General features: G+C 47.6%; 1 protein-coding gene across 2 annotated transcripts in view; it reads right to left on the reverse strand.

The window, feature by feature from the left end:
• The window catches only part of LOC147112619 (chloride intracellular channel protein 5-like), a 229,676-nt gene that overhangs the window by 92,920 nt on the left and 113,319 nt on the right, over nucleotides 1-23,437 (reverse strand). Inside the window, exon 1 of one of the 2 annotated variants that reach the window (XM_085997067.1) lies at nucleotides 3,606-3,976. The exons of the other annotated variant lie outside the window; for it this stretch is intronic. Coding sequence (XP_085853193.1) covers nucleotides 3,606-3,668 — 63 coding nt within the window. The 5' untranslated portion in view covers nucleotides 3,669-3,976. Of the gene's footprint in view, nucleotides 1-3,605; nucleotides 3,977-23,437 lie in introns of those variants that run through there. 2 annotated transcript variants of the gene reach the window in all.

Genomic DNA, 23,437 nt, shown 5'->3' on the forward strand with positions numbered 1-23,437 from the left:
CCTCCCTCCAACACCCCCTCCCTCCAAACGCCCCCTCCTCTCCCTCCAATCCCCCCTCCCCATTACCCCCCCTCCCCTCCCTCCAATCCCTCCCCTCCCACCCCCTCCTCCCCCCTCCCTCCAAACCACCCCTCCTCTCCCTCCAATCCCCCCCTCCCCCATTCCCTCCTCCCTCCCCTCCCACCCCCTCCTCCCCCCTCCCTCCAAACCACCCCTCCTCTCCCTCCAATCCCCCCTCCCCATTCCCTCCTCCCTCCCCTCCCACCCCCCTCCTCCCCATTCCCCCCATCCCCCCTCCCCTCCCTCCAAACCCCCCTCCTCTCCCTCCAATCCCCCCTCCCTCCAATCCCCACTCCCCTCCTCCCCATACCCCCTCCCCTCCCTCCAATCCCCCCTCCCCTCCCTCCATCCCATTCCCCCCTCACCTCCCTCCAACCCCCCCTCCATCTCCCCCCTCCATCTGCCCCTCCCTCCCACCATACCCCGCTCCCTCCCACCAAACCCCCCCTCCCCAACCCCACCACCCCTTCCCCCTCAAACCCCTTCCTCCCCAGCCCCTTCCTGCCCAACCCCCCTCCACAACTCCCCCTCCCCAAGCCCCTCCCCATCCCGTCCCTCCAACCGCCCCTCTCCCTCCAAACCCCCCTCCCCTCCCTCCAATCCCCCCTCCCCTCCCTCCTCCCCATTCACCACCTCCCATCCCTCCCCTCCAACCCCTCCTCCCCTTTCCCCACCTCCCCTCCCTACCACCTTCCCCCTCCCCTCCCTCCAACCCCCCTCCATCTCCCCCCTCCCTACCACCATACCACCCCCTCACCTCCAACCCCACCCCTCCAACACCCCTCCCCCCAAACCCACCTCTCTCCCAACGCCCCCTTCCTCCCACAACCCCCCCTTCCCAACCCCCAAATCCTCCCTCCTATACCCCCCCTCCTCTCCCCCCCCACTGCCCTCCCAACCCCCCCTCCTCTCCCCCCACCCCCCCTCCCAACCCCCCTGCTCCTCACCCTCCCCTCCCCCCTGCTCCCCTGCTCCCCCCCCTGCTCCCCCAACCTCCCCTCCCCCCCAACCTCCCCTCCCACCCCCCCCAACCTCCCCTCCCATCCCACCCACCCCCAACCTCCCCCCTTCCCTCCCACACCCCTCTCCCACCCCTCCCCAACCTCCCCCCTCCCCTCCCACCCCCCCAACCTCCCCCCTCCCCTCCCACCCCCCTCCCCAACCTCCCCCCTCCCCTCCCACACCCCCTCCCCCACCCCACCCCCTCCCCCACCTCCCCCCTCCCCTCCCCACCCATACCCCCAACCTCCCCTCCCCCAACCTCCCCCCTCCCCTCCCACGCCCCCTCCCACCCCCCCACCCCAACCTCCCCTCCCCCACCCCTCCCCCCCCCTCCCAACCCTCCCCTCCCCCAGCCCTCCCCTCCCACCCCCACCCCTCCCCTCCCACCCCCTCCCCTCCCACCCCCACCACCACCCCCCCCTCCGCACCACCACCCCACCCTCCCCACCCACCCCCCCACCCTTCCCTCCCACCCCCCCCACCTCCCCTCCCACCCCCCCCACCTCCCCTCCCACCTCCCCCACCTCCCCTCCCACCCCCCCCAACCTCCACCCCACCCACCCCCCCACCTCCCCTCCCACCCCCCCCAACCTCCACCCCACCCCACCCCCCCACCTCCCCTCCCACCCCCCCAACCTCCACCCCACCCCCCCACCTCCCCTCCCACCCCCCCAACCTCCACCCCACCCCCCCACCTCCCCTCCCACCCCCCCAACCTCCACCCCACCCCCCCACCTCCCAACCTCCACCCCTCCCCCCCACCTCCCCTCCCACCCCCAACCTCCCCTCCCACACCCCCCAACCTCCCCTCCCACACCCGACCTCCCCCCACCCCAGCCCCCCCACCAACCTCCCCCCCAGCCCCCCCAACCTCCCCTCCAACCCCCCACCCCACCTCCCCTCCGACCCCCCCACCCCTCCCCCTCCCACCCTCCCTCCCCCCCAACCCCACCTCTCCCTCCCCAATCCCGCCCTCCCCGATCCCCTCCTGCCCTTCCCTCCCTCCCCAATCCCCCTCCTGCCTTCCCTCCCTCCCTCCCCAATCCCCCTCCTGCCCTTCCCTCCCTCCCCAATCCCCCTCCCGCCCGTCCCTCCCTCCCCAATCCCCCTCCCGCCCTTCCCTCCCCAATCCCCCTCCTGCCCTTCCCTCCCTCCCCAATCCCCCTCCCGCCCTTCCCTCCCCAATCCCCCTCCCGCCCTTCCTTCCCTCCCTCCCTCCCCAATCCCCCTCCCGCCCTTCCCTCCCTCCCCAATCCCCCTCCCGCCCTTCCCTCCCTCCCCAATCCCCCTCCCGCCCTTCCCTCCCTCCCCAATCCCCCTCCCGCCCCAATCCCCCTCCCGCCCTTCCCTCCCTCCCTCCCCAATCCCCCTCCCGTCCTTCCCTCCCTCCCTCCCCAATCCCCCTCCCGCCCTTCCCTCCCTCCCTCCCCAATCCCCCTCCCGCCCTTCCCTCCCTCCCTCCCCAATCCCCCTCCCGCCCTTCCCTCCCTCCCTCCCCAATCCCCCTCCCGCCCTTCCCTCCCTCCCTCCCCAATCCCCCTCCCGCCCTTCCCTCCCTCCCCAATCCCCCTCCTGCCCTTCCCTCCCTCCCCCACCCTTCCCTCCCCAATCCCCCTCCTGCCCTTCCCTCCCTCCCCAATCCCCCTTCTGCCCTTCCCTCCCTCCCCAATCCCCCTTCTGCCCTTCCCTCCCTCTCCAATCCCCCTTCTGCCCTTCCCTCCCTCTCCAATCCCCCTTCCCTCCCTCTCCAATCCCCCTTCCCTCCCTCTCCAATCCCCCCTCCCTCCCTCTCCAATCCCCCCTCCCTCCGATCCCCTCCCCGTCTGAAATCATCTCCCTCTGAAATCCCCTCCCACTCCCTCCGAAATCCACTCCTTCCAATCCCTCCCTCTCATCTTGATGAGGTCAGCTAACTCAGCAGAGACCAGGGATTAAGCTTGGGATTGCCCTACTCAGTGTGCTTCAGTTCCACATGCAGCAGTGCTACTTACCAACTGATCCAATGAGTGGAGCTGATTAAATATAATGAAATATTTACTGTTATTTATCCATTCTGAAAATGTAACAGTTTTATTTTAAGGTAGCAGGATAAAAAACTATTTTTTACAACACAATAGATGGCCCAAAGATTTTTTCCCCATTTGGAGAGGTGGTTTTATGTACTGTCATGTTCATCAGTTTTATAACATGATGAGAGATGAAATCATTGTTTTTGATGTACTTTGTGGCCTCATGCATTACTATGACACGGAGTCACAAGTTTTTTTTTCCAGTACTCACTCGTGAGCAGCTAAAACCAATGTTTTAGTGAACACACCTGTTGTACAAATATTACTAAACATTTACTGTACCGAAACAGACTTGATCATAAAAAGCTTATAAAAACGTATGTGTTTAGACTACAAATATCAGTCCAGGAGACAGAAATACCATTTTATAGGATCTTCATTACTAGCTCATTCTTTGGACAAACTTGTAACTGCAAACAGAACCCCCTTTTCCTCACTGGCAGAAGGACCTAATTTAAAGAGCATCCATCCTACCTTAACAAACAGTTCTATTTCAGGGTCCTTGTCTAACCCGTTGACAGGAGCCAAGCCAGCCATGTCAAAGTGGGTTCAGGTCCTCAGATCCCTGCTGTTCTTCAGCTCAGAGCTTCAATAATCCACATGGAACCATTCACACATTCCCCCACCGGGACATTTCCAGCAAGGTCCGAATACCATCTAGTCAAGCTTAATATCACCAACGTATTCCTGCCGTTCAAAGTAAACTTTCATTGAAGACAGGTGTTTAAGTCCCAAGCTGCTGTACAGGATTAATGGTCCTTAGAGAAAGCAACAAGTGCCTCCTGTTTCTTTTCCCTTTACAGTGTAGAGCCCCTCTCTGACGACTTCTATTAACTGTACATGTTTTAAGTGAGATAGGAAAGCAGCCAAAAATAGTCTGTGGCAGTAAAAGGAGAGGGGCTGGGTTACATGCAGAGGGAGGAGCCAACCTCTGTCAGCAACCACTGATCTCTCTATTTATTTTCTTTTAACCTATTAGGCAAACAGCTGCTTTCATCTCACTGGTGTGATGCTGCCACGGTGACAAACGCTGAGATTATTCTATATAAACAGACATTAGTCATCCTGACCCTTTCATTGACAGAAACTAATATACAGCTTTGAAGAGGGTGTTTGCCGGAAACAGGACACCCATATTTATGTTTAACCATTATGGAGGGGTGGTGGGAAGAACAGACCTCCTATGCGTGCTAGGTGCAGTGAAATCAGAGAGAAAACTTCCCTCTAATTTCACTCTTTTTGCAGTCAGTAAACTGCCCACTCCGAGTTCTAGGGGTAGAAATTGGTATGCGTTGTGCCTATTTTACACCTGAAAAACGTGGGTAAAGCATACCAGTTTAGTAGTGGGACAGCTTGTGCAGGCGTTGGGCCCACTGCTAAATTCATGGGGACTATTTTTTAAGCATCCAGCCCTTAAATATAATAATGTGGGGCTTAACCTCTGTTGAAGGACCCCTCTACAAAATCTTTTCCCGATGAGCAGGGAGTTGCTTGGGCATGCGCTGCTTATGCAGCGTCGAGTCGGAGCTCATAAATGGGCCCAGACTAATTTCCACCTCCTAATGTTTATTTGATCTGCTGAATTGTACAGCCTGTCAAATGACATTTATCATCCGGGATTCTTTTCAAACCATATAAGAGCAGGTAACTGTCATTTAAAATCAACCTTGAGCCTCAGATAAGTGCGGCAATTATCAACAAATGCATTTATTTTCTATTAATAACATTACAGTACAATGAATGAAAAAAAAAAATCACCTGTTAATATTTTTGTCCGTCTTGGTCTCTCTGGGCATGCAGCACTGTGAATGAGAAAGCAGCTGGGCAACTACTCCCAGGACTCCATGCTGAATTGTTTGCCAAAAATCAGGCAGCAGCAGCATTGAGATGACTTTCCTCTTGATTTTCCCTCACGCCACGGAGGAAAGTTCCTGGCTTCTGCTTAGGGTCAGTCCACAGCAACACAGTTGAGATTGCAACTTTGTGAATGAGGGATCAAACCTGCATCCCATCACTCTGTATAACTGTATCTTGGTGCTCCAATGATACAGGATTCCCCCTCCCTCCCACACATCATATAAATTCTAATTAATATAGCAAACCTACTGGTGCACAGTGACATCCTAAACATTCGGCCCAATTTTATGAGTTTACAAGGAGCCTTGTCCACTGGTTGCACGTATTGGGAATTTGCAGGTGTACTTGCCCACAATTTTCTACCCATAATTGCTGGAAGATCAACATTGGCATACCTGAGATTTCCTGATAGTCACAGCTGGCTGGCGGGCGAGATGCCTCATCGCCAATACTGACTCGGAAAGTTAGCCCCATCAAGATTTACCTTCAGTTAGTCCTTATTTTTTAAATTCTAAATGGTTTACCAGGGTGTCAACAAGAAACCAACCAATCAGGCTATTTCAATTACAATATTTACCAACGGGCCAACCCTACATTTTATTTTTATTCGTTCCTGGGATGTGGGCGTCGCTGGCAAGGCCAGCATTTACTAACCATCCCTAATTGCCATCAAGGTGGTGGTGAGCTGCCTTCTTGAACCGCTGCAGTCTGTGTGGTGAAGGTACTCCCACAGTGCTGTTAGAGAGGAAGTTCCAGGATTTTGACTCAGCGACAATGAAGGAACAGCGATATATTTCCAAGTCAGGATGGTGTGTACCTTGGAGGGGAACGGAGTGTTGTCAGCTCGAGTGAGTCTGCGAATAAGTATGCAAAGGGAGTCTGACACTCATCATCGGTACATCTGGTACTGAGAAAATGATAGCGCTTGGGCCATGGCCCAGAAATGATAGCTTAACAGCATCACATATGGTGTATGGTATACAGAGGTAAATTACAAGGTGATAAAAGTAACATGAATTTCAACATTTATAATTGCATATTAATACAGAGTCTGCATACTTCTCATTTACTATCTATTTTATGGAATGTTGCAAATTCCAATCAGGAATTGAACTTTCCACACTCCATGACCCCGCCACATGCTTTACTATGTCTTCATAACATCCTCCAGTCACTTCAAGCTGACTGGCCTGTGTTCATCAGCCCAGAAATTCAAGAGCGCCTATTTTTGGGAGTGCTGGGGGCGGGAAGTATACATACTGCATCAGAATGGGGAGGTCTGAGATGCTCCATATATTGGGCTTTGGACCTCATTATAATAGAGACGGCAAAGACTAGAGAAAAATCGGGCCGCTGCTAACGTCCTCAGGTAAGTGGGTCCGGTGATCGGCTCAGAGATGGAGGGGCAACATGGGCATCGGATTCAGGCATCGGATGCTTTAATATGGAGTTCGGTGGGAGACTCCTGTTTCTTCCGCCTCCACATTCGGTTAAGTAACTTAGCTTCTTTGTCGCAGGCGATCCCTAGGGCTGGTTTCCTCGAGTACACATCGAGATAGTGCTGGTTGCCTCAGGGGAAACTAATCTTGGGGAGGGGGCCTCAAACAGGCATTAGGTCCCATATTTGCATATGCAAAGGGCCCAATGCCTGCTTCAGAAGTGGGTAAAGGACGCCTCTTGTTTGTCCTTGGACCTCATTATAACGGAGCCAATGCGGCATAACAGCCCACCGACAAAGACTAGAGAAAAAAAATCAGGCCGCTGCTAACGTCGCAACATTCCTTAGGTAAGTGGGTCCGGTGATCGGCTCAGAGATAGCGGGGCAAGGCAACGTAGGGCGGGAGTCCGGGTAGGCGACGCAGTTCCATCCGGAAATGTGTACACGCTTCCCACCTGGCATATTGGGGCCACAGTAGTCTAAAGTAGTGTCCGAAAGATGGGAGCTGTGCAGACCAATTTTTAGGCCAACATATTCTCCGATTTACCGCACAGGATATTTTTCAGATGCACCCATTACACGTCAGGCATCACGTGTAAATTTGTCACATTTTAAAAATAAGTGTAAAAAGGCTGGTCATTCACTAATTAACCTTAGGATGTATCCAACACAATCAAACTTTAAAATATGCCAGATTGCACACAGCTCCACCCGCAGCACAAAAATGCATTGTGCATTATGTGGTATAATGTTCCTGTCCTTAAAAAAACAGCGCTACCTCTTATAGTTACAATAAATCGGCCAGTAATTAAATAAGTATGCGGTCATGTGACAGAAGCCCTTCTTGCTGTTTTGGGCTATCTCAATGCGCAACAAACTTGAGGCATTCCTGGCTCACTATGTGGAGCCATTTCAGTCAGATTAAGTGACCTTGATTTCCTAATAACAATGAAACAGGACAGCAGGGCAGAGATAAGTACAGTTTGCCAGTCAACTAAACTCAATAGGGTAAACGGAATCACAGCTCGATCTCACCACTGAATTGTTCTACTCTGGGATGGCAAACACTCCATGCTCCCAGCCTCAGCAATAGCTTTCTATCGTCAGTGTTCAACTGTAAAGAAGAATATTTTGTCACTACCACAGGGAAAATAAATTTTTGACAGGAATACCATTCAAAGTGCCGACTGCCCAAAGTCACAGTTGCTGTATTTCAACTTTTTAAAATCAGATATCAATGAATCTACCACATGCCTGAAGGTACAAATGACGGTGACATTTTTTCCCAGCTCTGTGACGTGGATGGACTGGTATCACAGGGCTGGTGTTGGCTTGAATTTTAAACGTAGGCATTGGACAGTCTTCAGTGGAAACATTTTGGTACATCATTACTTTCATTCTGATCTTCAGAATGAATATTGGTGCAATTTATAGAGAAGCAGCTTCTAAGCTATTGTGCCTTATGTCCCTTGATACACAGGGAGTGGTCGATGCATTTAAGGCATATGAGGGAGAAGGGAATAGAGGGTTATGCTGATCGAGTTAGATGAGGAAAGATAGGAGGAGGCTCGAGTGGAGCATAAACACCGGCATGCACGGGTTGGGCCGAATGGCTTGTTTCTGTGCTGTATAACCTATGTAATCCTATGTAATATGTCAATACTCTAGAACAAGATAAGTGGTTTGATGATTCAGAATTACTACAATTAATTTCGAGAGTCTTGTTACAGCGGATCCTGTAGTATTTAACTAAGTCTATACGTATTTTATGCAACAGACTTTCTTTATTTCTGCTGATGGAGCCTTTTTTGAGTAAATTTGTAACCCGAGAACTAAAATAAAACCCAATCTTTTTTTTAAAAGAGCCTTTTTAAAATAAGATTCTTATCACAGTTACTTATAATGAGGAAGAGGAAAAAAGTATTGCTTAGGTAATTTAGCAGCTTGTCATGTTTTTTCCCCCACATTTAATAAAGTCACTGTAATACTGTACAATTAACTGGTAGTGTGCAAAAATGTGGCACAACCAATTAGCTTGTTTACTCAGTATAGGCAGTCTCAGTTCAAAAGATACAGAACCATCTAGAATATTAATCTGACTATAAATAATGCAGTCACTGTACTAGATAAAGGCCTCTCATTTTTCTAAGCACAGAACATTTATTCAGATAACACTGTCCTTTTAGTCCCATGAAATAATATTTAACATTTCAACACTGTTTTGGTTTCCCAATTTGCGAGAGTACTGAACCACCTGAGTTTATTTCTGCTTACATTTTGTGGTTATTGTCATTTGTTTGCTGACCTCTCCCGTTTTAAACAGGGCAGGGTTTCAGTTACACATTCAGCAGAGATTAATTCTAGTCTGTGATCTCTTCAGTGATCAAACTCATTAACAGAATGATTCCTAAAACACAGGTGTAGACTGATCCATTATAGATGGAGACAATTCCAGAAATGTCACTAAAGTTTCTTGGGTGAAAGCATTCCTTCATATTCTACAGGAATGCGCACAACCGCAGCTTTTGCTAAAATACATGGCAGGATTCAGTGTTGAACCAAGTTATAAATTCAAACTGATGTAGTTCACATAGAACACAAAATTACAATTGTGACTTCATCCAATTGATTCAGATGTGGGGATAATCTGTGTAGAGATATTCTCCATCGAGAAGAATTTTCAGCACCAAGATAACCTCGTCAACAAATAACAATATGCATTGCTCATACACTTGAAGTTTTCGTACATCAAGCAGGATTCGTCAGCATAATGCGAGATAAATGAATGGTTGGCTAGAGGGTGCTTTCGGATGGCTTGAATTTCCAGAAAACTGATGGTTTTCGGGATAAATCAAGGTAATGCTTCTTCGACAACACCTCCCAAACCCACGGCCTCTACCACATAGAAGGACAAGGGCAGCAGGCACATGGGAACACCACCACCTCAAAGTTCCCCTCCAAGTCACACAGCATCCCGATTTGGAAATATTTTGCCGTTCCTTCATCGTCACTGGATCAAAATCCTGGAACTCCCTACCTAATAGCACTGTGGGAGTACCTTCGCCATATTGACTGCAATGGTTCAAGAAGGCAGCTCACCACCGCCTTCTCAAGGGCAATTAGGGATAGGCAATAAATGCTGGCATTGCCAGTGACACCCACATCCCGTGAATGAATAAAACAAAATCCTGGACCAGATGACTTACCAACTTTCAGTAATGCTAATCATTTTAGTAAATCTTCTCTATGTATTACTATCCTGTCCATAATTTACCTCCCCTCTTTTAGTGTAACCTTTACATCATCCACTTCCAGTACAATTTGGACAGGTTGGGTGATTGGGCAGATGCAGTATAATGTGGATAAATGCGAGGTTATCCACTTTGGTGGCAAAAACAGGAAGGCAGATTATTATCTGAACGGCAATAGATTGGGAAAAGAGGAAGTGCAACGAGACCTGGGTGTCCTTGTGCACCAGTCGCTGAAGGTAAGCATGCAGGTGCAGCAGGCGGTTAAGGCGGCAAATGGTATGCTGGCCTTCATAGCGAGAGGATTGGAGTACAGGAACAAGGATGGCTTGCTGCAGTTGTACAAGGCCTTGGTGAGACCACACCTTGAGTATTGTGTGCAGTTTTGGTCGCCTTATCTGAGGAAGGATGTTCTTGCCATGGAGGGAGTGCAGCAAAGATTCACCAGGCTGATACCTGGGATGGCAGGAATGACGTATGAGGATAGATTGGGTCGATTAGGCTTATACTCGCTGGAGTTTAGAAGAATGAGAGGGGATCTCATTGAAACTTATAAAATTCTAACAGGACTAGACAGACTAGATGCAGGAAGGCTGTTCCCGATGGCGGGGGAGTCCAGAACCAGGGGTCACAGTTTAAGGATAAGGGGTAAGCCATTTAGGACTGAGATGAGGAGGAATTTCCCACCCTTGGCATTATGTTTTTCCTAGTCTATATTAGGGCAATTAAAGTCTCCTAATATTACTACTCTATTTCTGTTACACACCTTCTCAAGGTATCGAACCTTGATTAGACCACACTTGTGGAGTACTGTGTACATTTCTGGTCGCCATATTATAAAAAGGATATAGAGGCACTGGAGAGGGTGCCAAAAAAGATTGACAAGAATGATACCAGAAATGCGAGGGTATACCTATCGGGGAAGAATGAACAGCCTGGGTCTCTTTTCTCTTGAAAAGACAAGGCTGAGGGGTGACCTAATAGGAGGTCTTTAAAATTATGAAAGGTTTTGATGGTGTAGACACAGAAAGAGTGGGAAAGAGCAAAATTAGAAGCCATTAATATAGGATACCAAGAAATCAAAGAAGGAATTCAGAAGAAACTTCTTTACCCAGAGATTGGTGAGAATGTGGAACTCGCTACCACAGGAGTGGTGGTTGAAGCGAATAGTATAGATGCATTTAAGGGGAGGCTTGATAAGCCTGTGGGGGAGAAGGGAATAGAGGGTTATGCTGATAGAGTTAGATTAGATGAGGAAAGATGGGAGGAGGCTCGAGTGGAGCATAAACGCCAGCATGGACTGGTGGGCCGAAAGGCCTGTTTATATGCTGTATATCCTATGTAATCACTGTTTGGTGTTTTATTAAAAAAATGTAACAGCACCCCCCTCTGTTCCTCAACTCAAGCCAAATAGATTCAGTCCTAGAACCATCTAGTATATCATTTCTATTTCGAACTGTAACATCATCCTTATTCAATACTGCCATACCCCCTCCTCTTTTTCCTTCTCAATTATTCCTGGATACTTGGTAACCAGGAATATTAAGAACCCATTCCTGGCCTTGCTTAAGCCATGTCTGTTAAAGCAACCATGTCATAATCCCATGTAGCAATTTGTGGCTGCAGCTCACCAACTTTATTAGTTACACTGCGGACATTGACGTACAATTTAATAACTCCTTTGTCACTTTTGCTATTTTCCTCAATCAGGTCCCTGAAATTTTGGGGATATTTCTAATTTTACTGCTGTTTATATATCTCTCTGTTCCCTGATCTCATTTCTGCTTCTTTCTGCTATTTTCTGGATCCCCGCCCCCTGCCAAAATAGTTTAAACCCTCCCTAACAGTACTAGTTAACCTCTCAGTGAGAACATTGGCCCCAGCTTTATTCAGGTGCAACTCGTCTATCTTGTACAGGCACCCCTGCCCCCCAAACCGGTCCCAATGCCCCAAGAAGCTGAAAAACTTCTCTCCTGTACCACTTCTCCAGCCACGCATTTACCTGCACTATCTTCCAGCTTCTATACTCTCTAGCACGTGGCACTGGGAGTAATCCTGAGATTACTACCTTTGAGGTCCTGGGGTTTTTTTTCCAATCTTTTTCCTAACTCTTGAAACTCTGCCTGAAGGACCTCAACACTTGTCCTACCTATGTCATTGGTTCCAACATGGACCAGGACTGCTGGCTGTTCCCTTTCCCCTGGCAAAATGCCCTGCACCAGGTCGGTGATATCCTGTACCCTGGCAGCAGAGAGGTAACATACCATTTGGGAATAACGTTTGCGATTTCAAAAACGTCTGTCTATGCCCCTAACTATCAAACTTGTCACATCCTGGCAATCAAGAAAGTTGTTATAGATCTCCTGGATAGGACAAAAGGATAGACAGAAATGTTACAATCTATATTAATGACTTCGATGAAGGGACTGAGTGCAACATATGCAAAGTTAGGTGGGAAAGTAAGCTGTGAGGAGGATGCAAAGAGGCTGCAGAGAGATATAGACAGGTTGACTGAGTGGGCAAGAACATGGCAAATGGAATACAATGTGCGGAAGTGTGAAGTTATCCACTTTGGTAGGAAAAACAAAAAAGCAGAATATTTTTGAATGGTGAGAGACTGGGAAATGTTTGCATTCAGAGGGACCTGGGTGTCCTTGTACGTGAATCACAGAAAGTTAACATGCAGGTAAAGCAAGCAATTAAAAGAAAGAAAGACTTACATTTATATAGCACCCATCATGACCACCGGACTTGTCAAAGCGCTTTACAGCCAATGAAGTACTTTTGAAGTGGAGTCACTGTTGAAATGTGGGAAATGCAGCAGCCAATTTGCGCACAGCAAGGTCCCACAAACAGCAATGTGATAATGACCAGATAATCTGTTTTTATGTTGGTTGAGGGATAAATATTGGCCAGGACACGGGAATAACTCCCCATCTCTTCTTCGAAATAGTGCCATGGGATCTTTTGCATCCACCTGAGAGCAGACGGGGCCGCGGTTTAACGGTACCTCTGACAGTGCAGCACTCCCTCAGCACTACACTGGAGTGTCAGCCTAGCTTTATGTGCTCAAGTCCCTGGAGTGGGACTTGGACCCACTACCTTCTGACTCGGAGGCAAGTATGCTACCAACTGATCCACAGCTGACGATTAGGAAAGCAAATGGTATGTTAGCTTTTGTTACAAAGGGATTAGAGTATAAGAGTAAAGAAGTCTTACAACAATTATATAGGGCACTTGTGAGGCCACACCTGGAGTACTGTGTACAGTTCTGGTCTCCTTACCTAAAGAAAGACATACTTGCCTTCGAGGGAGTGCAACAAAGGTTCACTAGACTGGTTCCTGGGATGAGGGGATTGCCCTATGAGGAGAGAGTGAGTAGAATAGGTCTATATTCCCTAGAGTTTAGAAGAATGAGAGGTGATTTAGTTGAAACATTACAGGACTTGACAGGGTTAATGCTGGGAAAATGTTTCCCCTGGCTGGGGAATCTAGAACACAGTCACAGTCACAGAATAAAGGGGTCGGCCATTTAGGACTGAGATGAGGAGAAATTTCTTCACTCAAAAAAGGGTTGTAAATCTTTGGAATTCTCTACCCCAGAGAGCTGTGGATGCTCAGTTGTTGAGTATATTCAAGACAGAGATTGATAAATGTTAGGGAATTAAGGGATATGGGGATAGTGTGGGAAGGTGGAGTTCAAGTAGAAGATCAGCCATGATCTTGTTGAATGGCAGTGCAGGCTCGAAGGGCCAAATGGCCTACTCCTGCTCCTATTTCTTATGTTCTATGAGGGATAACTGTAAAAGGCGCAGAATGGTAATCATGAGGGTTTTAGTTGCTCAGATACATTGATCATAATAATCATAATCATAATCAACTTTATTGTCATTGTTAGTGCACAAGTGCAGTACAACGAAATGTAGGCTTGCGGCTCCTGAGAGTGTACATTTAGATTAAGACATTTAAACATTCAACATTCATTTGGCTTGTAATACATTAACATAAACATAATAAAGTGCATTGGCAGATGTGCAGGCTTTAGAGTTTATTTGTGGAGTTCAGTAGGATGACAGCCCTGGGAAAGAAGCTGTTCCTAAATCTGGTCGTTCGGGTGCGAATGCATCTGTAGCGTCTCCCAGATGGCAGGGGGGCGAACAGACTGTGGCTGGGGTGGGTAGGGTCTTTGATGATGGTCCGTGACCTCCGTAAACAGCGTTTCTGGTATATGAACAAGAGGAATTTCACAAGCTCGTGCAATGGTTGGGACCCTCACCTGGAGACGTACATACAGAGAATTTGGATATGTCAATCAGTCCATGGTCAGTGCTATTCTTGATCTAATTTTCAGTAATAATCCACCTACAGTACATAAGATAGAAGTACTGGAGAATGGAAATACTCATGAAGTTATGCAATATAGACAGTAACAAAAAAATACTGGCACTTAAGACTGAGGCAATGCAGGAGGAGTTACATAGATTAAGTGGAACACAATTATGCTTGAAGATCTACAAAAGAAAAGTAGGAGCTATTTATTATCCTTATGTTGGTGAGACAATAATCAAAATATATTAAGGAGCAACAAAGAAAAGGTGATTCAACATAAATGTAAATATTAATAGAAGGCTTCTAGTTATCCTTTAATATGGACAACCAGGCCTCTAAATTCAGCAGTACTGTAGTCCCGCCAATAACTCTAATCTCTTTCTGTAATATGGAAACTGAACACAATACTCTAAAATCTCACCAAAGTCAAATTAAACTTTAACATCACCTCTTTAGATTTATAAGTCACACTCCTGCCTAAACTTTCCAACATTCTATTTGCTTTCTTCACAGTCTACGAACACGGAACCAATTACTTTAGTGACCTATCCACTATAACCCTAGATCTCTTTCCATGTTACCTCAAGCACATCACCACATATCATATCCTCCATAATGAAAGAAAAGTGAGTGATTCAGCACCTACTCATCACCCCGAGTTAATAGTCAATAAAGGCTGAGAAGACCTTGTGGTTCGTGGGTGTGTACTGCGTAGTGTGGGACTGAACCATACAGAAAATACACTCATTATTAGTCTGTGCTGAGATGGACCCTACTGCTATTCAGTAGAGACCAACAGTTGACCTCAGTATCCTTAGACAACCATTACAGACCAGGAGGCCTTCAGGATTTATCCCTAGCTTTTTCCGTGTAACCTGATCTCATCGGAGATAGCAATTGGTCTTAGTTGGGAAAGGGTAAATAAAATTAGCCGACCACTTATCTAGAAATTCCAGCAGGAAAAGTATGTGTAGCTACTGGATGAGGACAGGATTAAGTTCTCCTATGGAACTGAATAACATCTCAATAACTACAGTTCTAATCTTGGCCTCCTTCTGTTCCTCATCTATGTGCTGCCCCTTAGCTTTACCTCTCCACCACTGTTTCGATCCCTCCACTGCCTCAGTGTTGTCAGACTGCTTCTCCAAAATACAGTCTTGGATGAGTTACAATTTCTTCCAGTTAAACATTGGGAAGACCAAAGTCATCATCGTCAGCCACCAGCACAAAGTCTGTACCCTTGCCATAGATTCCATTTCCCTCCCCAGTCAATGTCTCAGCCTGACTCAGACTATTCACAATTGTGGTGTCTTATTCAACCCTGACCCGAGCTTCCAACCTCATATCCTCGTCATCACAAAGATCGCAGACTTCCACCTCTGCTCTCATCTCAGCCCGTCAGCTGCTGAAAGCTCTCCTGGCCAGCCTCCCATATTTCACTTTCTGTAAACTTCCATATTCATCCAAAACTCTGTTGTTCCTATCCTATCCCACACCAAGTCATGCTCACCCACATTCCCTGTTCTTGCTGACCTACATTGGCTTCCGGTCCCAAACACCTCCAATTTAAAATTCTCATCCTCATGTTTAAGTCTCTTCATGGCCTTGGCCCTCCTCATCTCTTTAACCTCCTCCAAACCTACAACTCCTCCCAAACTCTCCATTCCTCTCACTCTCATCTTGTGTATTCTGTCATCCTTTCGCCCCACCATTGGTAGTTGTGTTTTCAGCAACCTAGGCATTACGCACTGGAATTCCTTCCCTGAAACACTCTGGCCGGAATTTTGCCGGTGCTCAGGGGGCGGGTTTGGAGGCGGGACCTCCGGGAAAATTGCAAAGATTGACAGCGGGCAAGAAACCCGGTCAACTCGCCTCGAATCAATCTTCCTAAGTGTTGGGTCCCCGATTTGCGCATGGACTGCGCACATAGTGGCGGGAAGAGGATTATAGCCACTTACCTGCCTGTTGAAGGAGTTAACAGACTCTTTCAATTTTGACACTTCTACTTCGGGCTTCCCGACATCTGGACATCACGCCAGGTAAGTATGGCGTGTTATGAATCTGCTGTAATGTTTCTGCATTGATGACAGTGGCAGAAGTGGTGTGAAGGATCCAGTGGTGCACTGGTGAGTTTCAGAGGTAAGGAAATGTTGGGAAATTCATTTTTAATGCATTTAGACTTTTCTGTAGGTAACAAGTTTTGAATTGTATGTCTAGTCCCACCTCATTGGGAGAACCTCTCACCAGCGACAGATCGCTTCTGTAACCTCACCTGCAGCTGCCATCTGTTCTAGCCTAAGGAATGAGTCACTGGAGAGCCTGGGTGCAAGAACTCACCTGTGAACAGTGATTGTCAGTATTTGCAGCATCTCAATGCTGTCAAACACTGAGAAATCAGCTGTCAAAAAAAAATTGTGCGTGGTCCCTTTAAGAAAAACGGCAGATGACGCGTCATCAAATGAGGTCATCTGACCGATTCGTCTTAATTGGTCGACAAACCCGCAGGGCGGGCTTAACAAGGCCAATCGACGTAAAATCATATCTGTGGGCCGGATGTAGTTGGGGGCGGGACTGGAACCCGAAAACCAGGAGACCCGCTCCGAAGCCGCATCGATCGAGAAAATCGTGGCCTCTGTCTCTTGACCTCCCTGACTAAGGTTTTGATCACACCTCCCAATATCTTCTTCGGTTCAGTGTCAATTTTTTTAATTACATGTCTGTGAAGCCTTGGGACATTTGAGACGGGAGCTGAAGGTAAGCATGCAGATGCAGCAGGCAGTTAAGAAGGCAAATGGTATGTTGGCCTTCATAGTGAGAGGATTCGAGTACAGGAGCAAGGATGTCTTGCTGCAGTTGTACAGGGCCTTGGTGAGACCACACCTTGAGTATAGTGTGCAGTTTTGGTCGCCTTATCTGAGGAAGGATGTTCTTGCCATGGAGGGAGTGCAGCGAAGATTCACCAGACTGATACCTGGGATGGCAGGAATGACGTATGGAGAGAGATTGGGTCGATTAGGCTTATATTCGCTACTAGAGTTTAGAAGACTGAGAGGGGATTGACGTAATAAAACTCACTACGCACTTGGTTCGAGTATAAAGCAAGACTTTAATCAACTTGTTTCAGAACATGGAGGTCTAGTTGTAATTCACTAGTTCCTGTCTTACAAAATGTCCCTGGGCAAGCTGGGCCCACGCCCGAGTATTTATACTCCTTGGACGGCGCCACCAGCTGGCCGTCCAGTGTTATTTCATGAGTAGTTTCTTTATGATGAGATTTATAACATTCTTCCTGCCTAAAAGATTTGGAAGTCCGACGACTTCCTCTTAACGGATTAGGTGGACCACAAATAGCCGCAGTCTTTTAGATTTTTGTTTATGGCTAGAAGGCACGCCTCCCTGGACCGTGTCTTGGTCCCTGGGCCGCTTGATCCGTACCGGTGGATCGACAGGGCCCGTGTTGCCCTGATCGACCCAAGGGAGGCTGGAGAGATCGTGACTCCGGGTGCGGGTCCCCACAGGCACTGAGCTGGCTTCATCCTGTTTGATAGCCAGAGATTGACCGGCGTCCTGGCCTCGGGTGGCCATCCCACGGGGAGTGCTCGGCTCCAGAGTGGATCCAGTGGGGTAGCCGGCAGATCTCCCGATGTCCCAGGTAGGGCGTCATCGTCGAGGGAGCGCAGAGTGTCGGCATCATCACCGTGGGTCCCTATATCAGTTGGGTCCGTGGAACCGGCTGGACAGGGAGCCAGGTCCCGGAGCGAAACGGTGGACTCCCGGCCCTCAGGGTACTGCATGTGCACATAAGTGGGATTGACATCCGTGAGTTCTGCCTCGTCGACGAGGGGATCGTTTTTAGAAGATCGTACGAATCTTCGGAGCAGCACGGGGCCGTGAGCTGCCAACCATGACGGTAGGGACGTCCCACGAGTGGAGCGACACTGGAAGCTGAAGAATTGCTCGTGAGATGTGACATTGGTGGACATAGAAAGAAGAGACCTGATGGAATGCAACACGTCAGGGAGCATAGATTCCCACTGCTGGTCTGGTAGGTTGCGTGACCTCAGTGCAAGACGAACAGCGTTCCAAATGATAGTGTTGTATCTCTCAACCTGTCTGTTACCGATGGGATGGTACGGTGTGTTTTACTTGTGGCAATTCCCCGTTGGGAGAGAGAACTTGAGTTCGCTTGACATGAAGTAGGGACCCCGATCAGAGTGGATGAAATTGGCCGTACCGCAAAGGGAAAAGACTTGATCAAGGCATTTGATCACTGTGGAAGTAAGCATATTGGGACAGGGGAAAGCTGAATATTTGTCCACCCTAGTAAGTAAGTAGGTGTTTCGCGTTGAGGAGGGCAATGGCCCTTTAAAGTCAATGCTGAGTCGCTGCATAGCGTGTATGAGCGAGCCATCCAATGGACGGAAGAATTGCAGTTTTAATTCCGCACAAATTCTACAGGAGGAGCATGTTCTTTTCACATCTTCCGTAGAAAATGGGAGTTTTTAGATCGCACAAAGTGAAACATACAGGTAACGCCAGGATGGCATAAGTCAGTATGAAGATCCGCCAGAGTCGAAGTTGACATAGAAGAGCAGAATGCCTGCGTGAGGGTATCCGGGGCCACATTCTCTTTGCCGGGTCGATAATGTATGGTGTATCCAAAGGCGGCCAATTCCATCCTCCAGAGTTGTATTTTGTTATTCTTGATCTTAGTGCGTTTCCGGTTATCCAGCATAAAGGCCACGGAGCGCTGATCGGTTATAAGTGTGAAATGGTGACGAGCGAGAAAATGACTCCATTTACGTACAGCTTCGATGATGGCCGTAGCCTCCTTCTCGACAGGAGAATAATGGAGCTCGCTACCCTGCAAAGTTCTGGACAGAAATGCAATGGGTCGACCACCTTGATTCAAGGTAGCAGAGATCGCCACATCCGATGCATCGCACTCTGCCACGAAAGGAAGATTTTCAATGGAATGAAGCATGGCTTTTTCCAGTTGTCGCTTGAGGAGGTTGAAAGCTGAAATAGCCGTTGCCTCCAATGGAAATGACTTTGCGTGAAGCAGGGGCTGGATCTTGTCGGAAAAGTGGGGTATCCATTTCGCATAATAGGTGAACATGCCGAGTGCCAGATGAAGAGAGCCGAGATTCGTAGGGGGAGGGAGCTCCTGAAGTGGACGAAGTCGCTCCGGATTCGGTTTGATGACACCGTTGCCCACCCAGTAGCCAAGGATGTTGACTGATGGTATTGATTTCACAGATTTGGACTCATTTAAGGTTAAGTTGCGACGACGGAGAACATCAAAAATTTCTGGAGATTGGCATCATGCTCCTTCTGGTCATGACCAGCAATGGTGATATTATCCAGATATGGAAAAGTGTCCGTTAAGTTCTCCTGTTTGACTAGGCTATCCATTGCCCGTTGAAAGACGGCCACCCCATTGGTGACCCCAAATGGAAGGCGACAAAACTGGTAAAGCCGACCATTGGCCTCAAAGACCATATACTTTTTGTCAGAGCCCTCTAATGGTACTTGATGATATGCGCTCTTTAAATCAAAGGTTGAAAATACCTTGTAGTTGGCAAGGTTATTGACCATGTCATCGATGCGTGGTAGTGGGTAGGCATCCAGGTCGGTATACTGGTTAATAGTGAAGCAAGATATTAAAATTGAGCATAACAGGGCATGTTTAGTAGAACTCAATTGCGGCCACAGAATGTTTAAAGATGAAATGTACTAATTATTCGTATGTTTAATTGCAGAAATGACCATACCAGTTTAGAGAGATGAAACTTACAAAAAGAGACACTGACATAACCCTTTTCTGGAAAACAAAACTTAGTAGTGGCCAGGAGAGGAATGACTTGTTTCTCAGAAATCACATGTCCTGGATGACTCATTTCCAAGAAATCAGAGGGTCTACAGGCCCCTTCAGTGAAAAGTGAAACTTATCCTATAGGCTATTTTGTATAAGTTAGACACAACTAGTTAGTGATTAATGTATAGACTTTTAAATCGATTGGACCTCTGGGGTAGGAGGTCTTGGAAAATGTGTATAACTGTGTGAATCTCAAGAGGTTCGGTGGAGTTGGAGCCTTGTGTGGGGACGCAAGAGCATTATCTCCCCAGGCCTGAATAAACCGTTTTGACTTCAATTATTGGGTCTGTCTTTCTTACAACAAGCCAGTGACATTGACCATGTATATCACTTGGTCCGCACTTTGGGGGCTTACATCAATAGTTTGCGAGTAATCAATGCAAAGACATTTCTTGTGTTGCTTCAGAGGATTTTTTAACAATGACGACTTGAGCCCGCCAGGAAGATGAACATGGCTCAATGATACCGTCAGCTAGAAGGCGAGAGATTTCTGCCTTGATAAAGGATAGATCATCTTGGCTGAAACGTCGTGATTTAGTGACTATGGGCTTATATCGGGGGGAAAGATTGGCAAACAAGGAGGGTTTGTCGAGCAAAGCCACCGAAAGCGCACAAAATGGTACTTTGGAAATAGTAAGCTCTGGCTTTGGCCATTAAAAGTGATAGCAGCAGCCCTCGCATGAGGTAAAAGATAGGTATCTGCATTCCTCTTTGCTAAGTCCAGGGAACACGCCTGGTCATAGGCAGCCTGTAACTCAAGGGTTTTATTCTCCAACAGACGCTGGTGTATGAAGGGAGACATAATTCCATTAATAAAGGAATCGCGAATTAGCTCCTTCTGGTACTGCTCAGCTGTGACCGCTTTAAAGGTTACAATCCTTGCTGAGCCTGCAAAGCTTCTGAAGGAATTTGTCAAATGATTCCCCGGGTTGTTGTCGAGTTGTGGCCAATAGATGCTGAGCAAAAATTTCGTTTGGGGCCTTAACACATAGTCACTGTAATATTAGGATAGCGGAGTCATAGTCTACAGAGTCTTCGATATAGTCAAACACATGAGGAGATACATAATTGGCAAGTATCTCTAATTTATCAGGAACATTCTCACCACACACCCTGAGGAAGTCGCTGAAGGTACGATACCAGTGTTTCCATACCTTAGCAGTTGTAGGTGAATTTGGGTCCAGGTCAAGATGGGCGGGTCCGAGTACTTTGTCCATGATGGATTGATTTCTACGCCGGAGTTCCCGTCTGCAGTTGAAGGCGTAGCTGGCTGTTCCCGAAATCACTCAGAGCGTGGAGTCGATATCAAGTTGATTAAATTGACGTAATAAAACTCACTACGCACTTGGTTTGAGTATAAAGCAAGGCTTTAATCAACTTGTTTCAGAACGGAGGTCTAGCCTACAGTGAGGAGGTCCAGCATCTCGTGAAGTGGTGCGCCGACAACAACCTGGCCCTTAACATCAAGAAAACCAAGGAAATCATTGTGGACTTCAGGAAGTCTAAAGGCGGAAGTCACACCCCCATCCACATCAATGGGGCTGTGGTGGAAAGGGTGGACAGCTTTAAGTTCCTCGGAGTCCACATCACGGAAGACCTCTCCTGGTCCCTCAATACCTCCTCTCTGGTGAAGGCGGCCCAGCAGCGCCTATATTTCTTAAGGAGGCTGAAGGGATGTAACCTGTCACCCCTGATCCTGTCTAACTTTTACCGCTGCACAATAGAGAGCATCCTGACGAACTGTATCACAGTATGGTATGGCAGCTGTAGCTCCTATGACCGGAAAGCCCTGCAGCGGGTAGTCAAAACTGCCCAACGCATTACTGGCACCCGGCTACCGACCATAGAGCACATATACCAGAAATGCTGTTTACGGAGGTCAATGACCATCATCAAAGACCCTACCCACCCCAGCCACAGTCTGTTCGCCCCCCTGCCATCTGGGAGACGCTACAGATGCATTCGCACCCGAACGACCAGATTTAGGAACAGCTTCTTTCCCAGGGCTGTCATCCTACTGAACTCCACAAATAAACTCTAAAGCCTGCACATCTGCCAATGCACTTTATTATGTTTATGTTAATGTATTACAAGCCAAATGAATGTTGAATGTTTAAATGTCTTAATCTAAATGTACACTCTCGGGGGCCGCAAGCCTACATTTCGTTGTACTGCACTTGTGCACTAACAATGACAATAAAGTTTGATTATTATTATAATTATTATTATTAGTTGTACTTCACTAGTTCCTGTCTTACAAAATGTCCCTAGGCAAGCTGGGCCCACGCCCAAGTATTTATACTCCTTGGATGGCGCCAACAGCTGGCCGTCCAGCGTTATTTCATGAGTAGTTTCTTTATGATGATGAGATTTATAACAGCATTTTATAAGTTTCAATGAGATCCCTAACAGGACTAGGCAGACTAGATGCAGGAAGGATGTTCCCGATGGTGGGAGAGTCCAGAACCAGGGGTCACAGGCTAAGGATAAGGGGTAAGCCATTTAGGACTGAGATGAGGAGGAATTTCTTCATCCAGAAAGTGGTGAACCTGTGGAAGTCTCTACCACAGAAGGCAGTTGAGGCCAGTTTCATTAAATATATTCAAGAAGGAGTTAGCTATATTTTTTAAGGCTAAAGGGATCAAGGGATATGGGGAGAAAGCAGGGACAGGGTACTGAATTTGGATGATCAGCCATGATCTCATTAAATGGCGGAGCAGGCTCGAGGGGCCGAATGGCCTACTCCTGCTCCTATCTTCTATGTTTCTATGTTAAACGCATTGTATAAAAATGAAAGTTGTAGTGTCACATGTGAAGAATGACCACTTGGGAAAAGCAGCAGATGGCAGGTGCCCTTGGAACCATCTCCCAGCACCAGTCAACATTTTAAGGAGGGGTTTGGGGGGGGTGGGAGGGGGTGGTGGTGTGGTGCAATGGGGAGAGACTAGTGGATTAGGGAAGTTGTACATTGGTAAAAGGCATAACCAAGACTGGACTACAATCCTATTATCATTTGGAACTATGAGCCTGTTTAAAACTCACTATTGGAGGAGGTAACACTCTTTGGGGGTAATTTTAACTGAGCGATGGCTGCTCATTATGTGCCCCACCCAAATTCCCTTCCATTGAATGGAAAGGAAAATCAGGTGTGGTGTATAATTGGCAACTAACCATTTGATATCACCCGAAGTTAAAATTACCCCATTAAATCTGAATTTGCAATTTAATGACATTGCCAATGTTCAGACTTCCAGCACTTTTGATTTTTGGAATGTGCCTTTAATTTGTTTTAGAAATGTATTGATTTGGAAGATATTGAAAAATTGTCAATACAAGTAATTAAACCGTATGAATACAAACATACAAAGAAATTAAATTCCTTTACATGCTTTAACAGAGGCATTGGCACATTTAAGTTTAAAAATTGGACAATGGAATTTTATCTGAATATGTTAAGGATCCATATACTAATATTTACACTAACATTTGTACATCATAAGTTCAAGGCCATAATGTGTTTCATAAGATATTCAAGATCTTCCGGTCTTTCAATCAT

The sequence above is a fragment of the Somniosus microcephalus genome, chromosome 9, assembly GCF_052327205.1.
Source record: "Somniosus microcephalus isolate GS21.2 chromosome 9, FLI_Smic_1.0, whole genome shotgun sequence".
Taxonomy (NCBI): Eukaryota; Metazoa; Chordata; class Chondrichthyes; order Squaliformes; family Somniosidae; genus Somniosus; species Somniosus microcephalus.